The sequence below is a fragment of the Anoplophora glabripennis genome, unplaced genomic scaffold (assembly GCF_000390285.2).
Source record: "Anoplophora glabripennis isolate ALB-LARVAE unplaced genomic scaffold, Agla_2.0 scaffold141, whole genome shotgun sequence".
Classification (NCBI taxonomy): Eukaryota; Metazoa; Arthropoda; class Insecta; order Coleoptera; family Cerambycidae; genus Anoplophora; species Anoplophora glabripennis.
This window is the reverse complement of record NW_019416312.1, coordinates 828,107-837,835: the sequence shown is the minus strand read 5'-3', so window position 1 is coordinate 837,835 and position 9,729 is coordinate 828,107. Positions and strand designations below refer to the sequence as shown.

At 30.7% G+C, this 9,729-nt stretch overlaps 1 protein-coding gene across 1 annotated transcript; it reads right to left on the bottom strand.

Annotated features, from left to right (window-relative positions):
* Positions 1–3,959: 3,959 nt before the first annotated feature.
* On the bottom strand, positions 3,960–9,697 carry LOC108904358 (N-acetyltransferase ESCO2). Its single transcript, XM_018706878.1, has 4 exons — positions 9,520–9,697; positions 7,517–9,343; positions 7,004–7,171; positions 3,960–4,585 (listed from the first exon to the last, which is right to left on the bottom strand). The coding sequence occupies exons 2-4, from the start codon at positions 9,332–9,334 to the stop codon at positions 4,250–4,252; spliced, it is 2,322 nt and encodes a 773-aa protein (XP_018562394.1). The 5' UTR covers positions 9,335–9,343; positions 9,520–9,697; the 3' UTR covers positions 3,960–4,249.
* Between the last annotated feature and the right edge of the window lie 32 nt (positions 9,698–9,729).

Below are 9,729 nucleotides of genomic sequence, written 5' to 3'. Positions count from 1 at the left end.
CTCTTAATCCAATTTGAAATATCTTGAAAAGAAATGTGAACGAAAATTTTCACATTCGAAATTATACTGTAAAAAATGTGGCATATCCATAAGAGTGCGTTGACAATCAAATCTCAAATTACGGTCCATATTTGAATAAAATAATTTCTGTTTCCTTTTTTTAAAAACTTTAACGCCCCCCATTCTCGAAAGTGAAGAGTTTCGAAATATATGTGTATAGAAAAATTTTTAATTAATCTGTCATTCCCGCATTTAAGTTTAATCAATCATTTTAGGTATACCCTGTATATGATTATAAATGAGGTACAACAAAGAGCATTTACTCAGCAGTCGATAGTGCTCTTACATTTGAAAGGTTTTTACCGTATATTTATTATAAAGTTTTATGTTATTATTATTTAACTGTAGAAAAAGAAAGACATCTAAATGATTTTTTTTTAAGACAAAAGATAGAAATTGTGGTAGTTTAAGTCTGTATTGATTCCATTCGGGTGATTTATTTTAGGCTGTGTGTCCTTCAGAATTGTAAAATCTATTTTACTTTTTAAAACAATCAAAAGGGTTCTAATACAAAATAGAGCAAATATATTTCTGAAAGTGGTGACACTTATCATTAACACGTTTCATTTTGAAAGTCGTCTAAAAGTTTGAGCTCCGCAAATTAGCTGAGCAAATAAATGTCTTGCTGTAAGTGTAAGCCTTGTAATATAATATTTCTTGGGAACTATAAATAAACTAACCTTCATGAAAAGCGTTAAAAAGCTTATACAGTTTAACATGACGTATTTTTATATCGAGACTTCTAAAAAAGGGGTAAATAGACACAATGTGAATGAATGTGGATAAAAAAGCCTCAGATAAAATAAATTGTCACGATCACAATCATCGAACTTGCACAAAAACTTGTTTACTTTTATTATTACTTTACACTTTATTATTACTTACTTTTATTTATAGGTAACGATATTTTATTCTTATTGCATACTAAATTTGTAGAATGTACGTGACGGTAGTGGAAAATAAACTGAAATGAAAATTTTACTGCAATTTATTCTTTAGAAAAAATTGTTCTTGCTGAATTTCTCTCAATGCAGCCATTCCGAAAAGATGTTAATATTGGACCGAGTTTCGTATTTTAAAAATGTAGGAAATTCAGTAAAGTATTTGGGACCCGAATTTTAGGAGTCATTATTTTCAACTGAAAACCCTCATAAAACTTATATAAAAAACATAAACACTTTCTTTTATTGCAGAGAATTTATTGCAGCTATAAAATGTTTTGAGGTACATTTATCATTTTCTGTGCCAAACCAGTTACTACCGCCATTACTTCCCTATTAAATCCATCTATAAAATCGCATTAAGTCAAATTCGAATTCTAACTAATTTATAAGACATAGTAACATTAAACACTTCGACGTGTTAAAATTGAATGAGAAACGTTTTGGTCGTCCAAATTTAATACTCTTTTTTTATGTCAAAATTTGCCATTGAAGTTTTAAAACAAGTTGCATCTCTAAATATCTTTACGAACAAAAAAGTTATGGAAACGAAATTTTGCTTGCAAAATACATGATTAAATTGGCATTCAAGGTGAAAAAAATAGTTTCATATCAACTAGTTACATTTTTCTAAAAAAAAATAAAGTATGTAACACGAAAAAAATCTTTCCTGTTATTTTTTTAAATGCAAATTTTGTAAAGTTTTGCATAGCTTTTAAAACGTTGGTAGAAATTAACAATTTGTATAAAGCTGATACATTTACAGCCAAAAAATATTCTAAAATTTAGAATAGTAGCAAAATAGCAAGCAAATAGCAATATAGCAAGCAAAGAAAATTTCATCACTTAATTGAACGTTTTTTTGGTGCGAGAGATTTTACTTAACAATTAGTTAAGATTATGCGACGTGTGAGCACCAAGAATATATTTCCTTGCGTATTTATAAATATATTCTTGATTTAAGAATTTTTTTTTGCGTGTAGGTAAATGTAGAATTTACTCAAATAATTTTACAGACGATATTCAAAATGTTTAAATAAACGGTTTAAAGTATGCTTTATTGTCAAGAACATAAAAAAAAGGATTAGGTGTGGGAAAAATCGGGAACACGAGTTTTTTTCAAGGTGGAGCGCAACTACTAGCAGCGCAGCGTAGGAACGCTTATTGTAACTCGCGAGAACACGCGTATGTAGAGGCCACATTGAGCCTTAGATCAAGCCGAAAAAAAGAGGATGAAGAAAATGTCAATGTAGAAGGTCAATTATATGGTGCAGGCATCTTTCATTGAAGGTATACATATAATTTTGCTGAATACTAACAAAAACTTTAAAAGCGTTTTTCGAGGAACCACTTTTTTCAACTGACCGGAAACATAACTCGAAAGTTTTCAATTGACTTAAAATTTTGTAGTTAGAGAGCTTCGCAATAACATAATTCGGGGAACATCTTAGGGGTTTGATTAACAATTTTCCTTATTAACAATTTAATGTAAAATTTTTCGTCTCTTTTCAATATCTTTATGTTCACTAAATCAACAATAATTGCTAATATATTTTAATGCCCATACGATGTTTCTTAGCTTTTAATATACCGGGTGGCTCAAAATGAGTGACATATTAGATTATTTCAGAACCTACTTCGATTTAAATTTTGAAAATTGGCACACTAGGGTTTTTGTAACACTTCTGGTTATACCGGAAGTTGACATTAAAACTTTGTTATTTTAAATGAATCATTATATATTTTTCATTTTTGGATTCTACGCTTTATTAAAGTGACTTTCATCAAATTTCCCTATTCCTAAAATTATCCGTTTTCGAAAAAAATTGAAAATCAGAACCTACTTTAAAACCGTGCGCATTCTACAGTTAGACAGATAAAGCAACAGTATTTGCAGGAGTAGGAGCTAAATACCTGAGCTACATAACCATATCTTCAAAGTTACCGATTCTTGTATGGGGTGGTGATAATTCAATACAGAGTTTGGTCCATTGGAAACGACTTTTCTTGGCAATGGAACACCCAGTATATTTTTTCGAATTTTCACAGCCACCCTCGCAGTTAAGTAATAATAGGTAATAATAATAATATTAATATATTTCAGTAGAGTACCCAAATAACTTCAAATAACATAAAAACTAGAAGAGATAAGTATAGGCAAAACGTAAATGGATGGAAATAGAAATGGCACATCCAAATTTGAAAAAATATACGGGGTGTTCCATTACAAAAAATCAAGTTTAGATGGTTTCCAGTGGACCAAACTCGGTATTGAATTATCACCACCCTGTATAAGATTCGGTAACTCTGAACTGAAGATATGGTTATGCAGCTTTTTGTTTTTTTGTTCCAAGACCGTCTGTTAATTTTCTTTCTAGCCATATAGCCTGCTGAATAAAAGGTGTCGTTGCTCGCTACTACATACAACCGTCATTTTTAAATCCAATCTATTCAAAAAATTCACAAAACAAAAAGTAAATTACAGAAGGTTGACCACTGTTACATGACACACCTTGTATAAAAAGCATTTGTTGAAAAAAATACACAACTAAAAATACCAATCTGAGAGATTTTTTGGACACACCCTCATTTATTTATTATTGAGTTTATTCCATTTGGCTGATACACTGTATGTATCTTCTGAACTATCTACAAATGAACAAAATAACATATGGAAGTATCAGTATATTAACGGTGATATTCAGTATACGAGTACATATGAAGTTATTTTAGCCATCGTAAAATGCAGTTGCAATACTTTGTCTGAAAGGCCAGCAAATTGTTCAGTTGCAGAGCGCTGTTGACGACTTTATTAAAAAATCAAATTTGGTGCAATTGCTCCATTTCCACATAACAAGGAACACTTCGTAATTGCAATTATATAAAATATAAGTACATATAAAAGGAATTAACTGAATAAAACCAAAGTTACAATCAATTACTTTTTATTTAATCTGCTTACAATATAAAAATACTCTCTTCCTACAAAAATAAATAGTTGTAACACACAGATCATATATCAATATCATATATAATAGATAGATAAATGTTGAATATGGCAAAATAATAACTTGGAGATTCCACTCCTTCACTAGTGTTAATATAAAATCCTCCCCAAAAAAAAATACAAAAAATATATTAAATTATTAAAGAATAAATATACAGTTATGGCATAAGTTGTACTACGAGTAAAAACAGTGTCATAATACTGACAATAAGGCACTTTCTTTAAATATATATCCTAACAATTACACGTAATATATTAAATAATTTGGCGTTTTAAAATAGCTTTTGGCAAAATTTTTCCCTTGTTCGGTAGGAGGGCTAAAAGCTATATCATTGTTATCAAGAATGTAACCGAACATAAAATTTTTCTTAACACAATTCATTAAAGCTGAACCAATCCCTTGTTTTCGGTAATTATGGGACACCCATATACGTGAAATACCACATTTTATTGGATAATTTTCTTCAGAACACATATCCGCCTCATTTTGTTTTGAAGTTAACATTCTGTGTCCTTCTGTCTTTGGAACTGTTACAACACAGCCAATTATACTGCGACTTTTAATGTATAGAAATATCTGAAATGACAGATCAGCGACATTGTCATAGACAAGGCGAAATCGGCGGCTTCGTATGAAAAAATTAGTGGATTCGATTTTTTTGCATAATCACCTCCATGAGATGTCTCTGAATGAGGATCAAAATGTTACCGGCCGGTAACCTGGTCACAATTTTTTTAAACTAATTTTTTTTCTAAACAAAATAGTTCTTATGCACTATGCCCCTAAAATCAACGGTTTCCGAGTTATAAACAATTTAAAGTACAAAAAAATGCAAAAACGATCATTTTCAAGACTCAAAAACAATAACAAAAAATCAAGTTTTTGATGTTACTAAAATTTAAAAGTAATCTTTAAACATACCTTGACAAAATACGGAGGACTGATTTGGTGTAATTACATTGCAATGCGTATTATTTTACCTATAAACAATATACATTTTGACTTGCGAGCCGCGCCGCTCGGGCACTCCACTGTGCGCCGACCCCGTCAGCGCCTCACTTTTTCATATATCTCGACATATATTTTAAAATAAATAAAAAATAAAGAGTAAAATGTCTTAAACTTATAAATATATTTATTTAAGGATAAAATTTTCACATTCGTCTGCATTACAACCACATAAAGTAACACAAGTAACATTATTTTTTCTACAACTACATGCTTTAGTTTTACATGTTTTCAAACATTTACATCAATCGAGCAGGTGTTATTTAACATAAACATGGGTAATACTGCACCATTTTCCGAAATTTTGTAACCGAAATGTTCGATATTCAACGTCTGGTATTTAGAGTAGGTATATTGAATTTTTCCAAATATACGTTTGCAATTATGCTCTTAATACGTGTAGTTTAAAGACATCAGAAGTACATGGAATATTTCCTAAGTTTATACCCATTCCACACGTTCGAGAAAAAATATTTAACCTATAGCGGCGCGGGAATTTCATTGCGATATTCGCAAATTCAAAATTAGATATTATTTAAGTAAAGTAGATATATTATTATTGTTATTATTATTATTGTTACTGTTTAGAAATTTATAATATCAATAAACAAAAAATAATTTTAATAAATAAAAATTCAGCATTGCTAAAATGTATCAAAAAGTGAGGTGATGAATATATACACGAGGTCGGCGCAGAGTGGAGTGCCCGAGCGGCGCGGCGCGCAAGTCAAAATGTATATTGTTAATAGGTAAAATAATACGCATTGCAATGTAATTACACCAAATAACTCCTCGATATTTTGTCAAGAGATGTTTAAAGATTACTTTTAAACTTTAGTAACATCAAAAACTTGATCTTTTGTTATTGTTTTTGAGTCTTGAAAATGGCCGTTTTTGCATTTTTTCGTACATTAAATTGTTTATAACTCAGTTGACTTTAGGAGCATAGTGCATAGGAACTATTTTGTTTAGAATACCCAGAAATACCTAATAAAACTTTTTCCGGAGCAAAACAAGTTATTTTTGCAATTTGTTTAAAAAAAATTAGTTTAAAAAAATTGTGACCAGGTTACCGGCCGGCAACAATTTGATCCTCATTCAGGGACATCTCACGGAGGTGATTATGCAAAAAAATCGAATCCACTAATTTTTTCATACGAAGCCGCCGATTTCGCCTTGTCTATCAGGGCTGTAACATTGCAAAACATTTTTTTAAATGCAATCATTTTCATGAAGCAGACGATTAAAGGTCCAATTAAATCATTTCAATGACTTGATACTATAGAACTTGACACAAAATATGATAAACTTTCTGTTGGTATTTATTTATTACAAATAAAAAATATGTTTCACTGGAATTTAAAACTTTCTGAAACACATGGCAGCCATTTATTTCTACTGTTCGCAAGTGAACCAGGAGAGTGTCTTTGGGGACATTCTATTTCTGTCTCAGTACAGTCAAAATAGAAAGAATTTCCAGTTACCTTACATTTAGGTCCGGTGCTTTGAGTCTCAGTTAAGGCTTGATTAACTAATCAAGCGATTAGACTGTGATTATACTTCATAAAATAAATCAGTAAATGTACACTGTAATCGCCTGATCAATTAATCAACCTTTAACCGAGACTCAAAGTACCGGGCCTTAATGTTTTAAATATCGTTCCAGAAGAAAATAATACCTATTTTTTTCAAGTAAATATTGTTTCTGTTTTGAAAATACTGGGAGATATGGAGTTTCCAAATATGGTTTCTCCTGAATTAGGAAATAGCCACCAGTAGGTTTAAATTTCAAGGGCTTCATTTAAAAAAAATTATGTCAGTTCACCGGTAACAAATAAACAAAAACAAACTTTCACCTTAAGTAGTATTAAACTATCAAATTTCCTTTTGAATGCAATTTATTATCAATATTTTGTGTTACTAGTTACTAGAGATTTACCATGTTAATTCATGGAATATTTAAAAAATACTTTCAAAAGAATTTACCTGGCAATGATCAAGACTGAACTCCAATTCAAAACATCCTAGTTCGCGGTTTATTACATCCATTAAATCTTTAACTTTCTTCCACCAAATTTTTGAGTCACCTGGAACTATTTGTATAATTCGGCCATTGTTATGAAAATCAGCAACTACTTTTTCATTTTTCCAGCCCTTAAATGCCAAAAAACATAGTTTTTTAAATTTGATTATACCTAACTGATGGTAATTTAAAAAAAAATTGTAGATGTCAAAGAATGGTTTACAATATTTTTATTCTAGACATTCCAGCAATTGCACCTACTGAAGCACTAAGTACAGAGTTTGGCAAGATTATGTATGGTGGAAATAAAGACAAAATATAATTTGAGAGAAGATAGTAAATGTTTTTAAATTATTCCAAATCTAAACAGAAGCATGCAAGTGATTCATTCTTCATTAAAAATTTAAAACACAGATTATTATTATTATTATTACTCTAATAATTCAAATATGCCTGTTTTTTTTTATTATACTTACAGAAAATTTCAGCACATGTCCTGCATTATGGTAATTTAAATGCATATTTTCATCACTGGGATCACCAATATGATAAACTATATTGCATTCTAGACACTGGGTTACACCAAATTTCTTTTGACCAGCATCAATAAGCATCTGGCTTTCTTCCAAGTTCTTGAACCTTTTTGCTGTACGAGTGAATGTTTTACTCTCCTTTTTCTCAGGAATAGCGATATTTCTACTACAGAATATAGGAAACAATTTTTGTTTCACAACATTAGATGAATTTTGTTTATCGAAAATATTTGCATCATCTACATTACCAGGTGTTCCAGAGGGCATTTCGTTCAAGATCGAAGTAAGATTTTTTACTTTTTTTGGGCTGTTTAGTGCTAGTCCCGAAGTTACATCACACATCTGGGATATAGGTGATAAAATAAGATTTGCAGTACATTGCGCTGGCTGGGGGTGTAGCAAAATAGAGTTTTCTGAAGCAGATACAGAACAGTGTGCTTGAAGTATTAATTTCGAACTGTTTTCTTTCATGTCACAGCTATCATTTTCCAATGAAGACAAGATGCTGTCTATATTAGGCAGGAGAGGTTCGTCTACAGTAAGGTCTGACGAATCATAATCAATTTTTTGAGATTTCTTCTTCTTTCCTTTTTCAATTAGAGTCATCTTGCCATGATCTACTTGAACTTTAATATTCTTATTCACTGTAACTACACCTTTTGCTCTTGAAAGCTTAAAAAATTTCTTTTTAGGATCTGGTTCTGAAATAGGGCTTAGAGGACGTTTTTTAGTGTTACATGTTTCCAGTTTCGATGCATCAGCAAACGTTTTAGTTTCAATTAATTTAGGAGCTGAAAATTTCTGATCAACAACTTTAGATGCTGGACTTGGATCTTTGTTTTCTTTATTTTCGATTAACGGAATATGTTCATTTTGAGGCATATTAAGTTGTTTCAAATCTTTTATATACTCATTTATAGCAGAGTTATTAACTGCATTTATAGCTGCCTTAACTAGAGACACCCTATTCAAAGATTTCTGTTTGGGTTTTCTAATTTTATGATGTACTCCAGCATTTATTTGCCCAATTCTTTTGCGTGTTCTAATTTTCCTTGTTGAATTGTTTAAAACTGGAGACTTATTAAATATATTATTTTTCGATTGTACTTTATCCATTATACTCTCAGTTTTAGGGTAAAAACTTTTAGTGGGGAGTGAAATATCTACTTCAGGAAATAAGGTAGTGCGAACTTTTGAATTTTTGGGATCTACTTTTAAATGTTTAGTCTTGTTCTTGATTTCTTCTGGATAATTAAGGGGGGACAACTGTCGTTTACTTAATGAATTTTCTGATGAATCTAAAAGAGATTTACGGACTAATTTAGGAAGTTTTGAATTTGTATTACAGGTATCGTGAGGGGTCTTAAGTTTATAAATAGGGGATATTTTAGAAGGAGTTTCATTTACAACCGTATTTTCACTGAATTTCATACAAGGACTTATATATAAGGGAGACATTGTTTCCGAACAAGCATATTTTGCATTTATAGGAGTGCAAATAGAACCTTGGATATGTTCTACTACTCCTAATATATCGTAGTCCTCTATAGTATCTGTTCTAGATAATAGCAACCCGTTATCTTCTTGTTGAAGATAATTAATATCTTCCAAGTCAGAATCAAAATGAAGGGGGCTAATATGCCCCAAGTCAGAGTCTTCCTCTGAATCTATATCTGACGGAAAAAGAGATCTTCTCCTCTCTAAAACATGTGATGTATGTTCGTAATGCGTACTGATTTGCCCTTTCCTTGAATCCATCATTTACTAGAACTTTGAGAACCTAAGAATTAGTATTTCTTCAATCGATAAGATAAACTTAACTAAGAAGTGATTGCTATTACCATGTATATATAAATTCGCATTATACGGAAGCAACTAAATTAGTAACGAGATAAAATATTAGCACATAAAAGTCTAACTACTAAAATATATCTTGAAATTATTACCTCTCTCAACACTAATATGCCTATCATTTGTTGAAATAACTATATCTTTTACGTTTTATTTATAACCATTATTACCTCACAAATAAAAGGCGTACAAAAAGTCAGAATTAGTGAGATATTTTATAACTGCTTTTGCTTCGTACACCATGCACCCACTACAGCTGTGTTCTGTTTCTGTTTTCTATTTTGCCGTTGAATTACCTCTTTTTT

Coding starts and splice junctions, on each gene's coding strand:
- LOC108904358 (XM_018706878.1), bottom strand. CDS start 9,334: ATGATGGATTCAAGGAAAGGGCAAATCAGTACGCATTACGAACATACA. Junction 7,172..7,516: donor GACATGTGCTGAAATTTTCT/GTAAGTATAATA, acceptor TTGGCATTTAAG/GGCTGGAAAAATGAAAAAGT. Junction 4,586..7,003: donor TCAGTCTTGATCATTGCCAG/GTAAATTCTTTT, acceptor CTGTCATTTCAG/ATATTTCTATACATTAAAAG.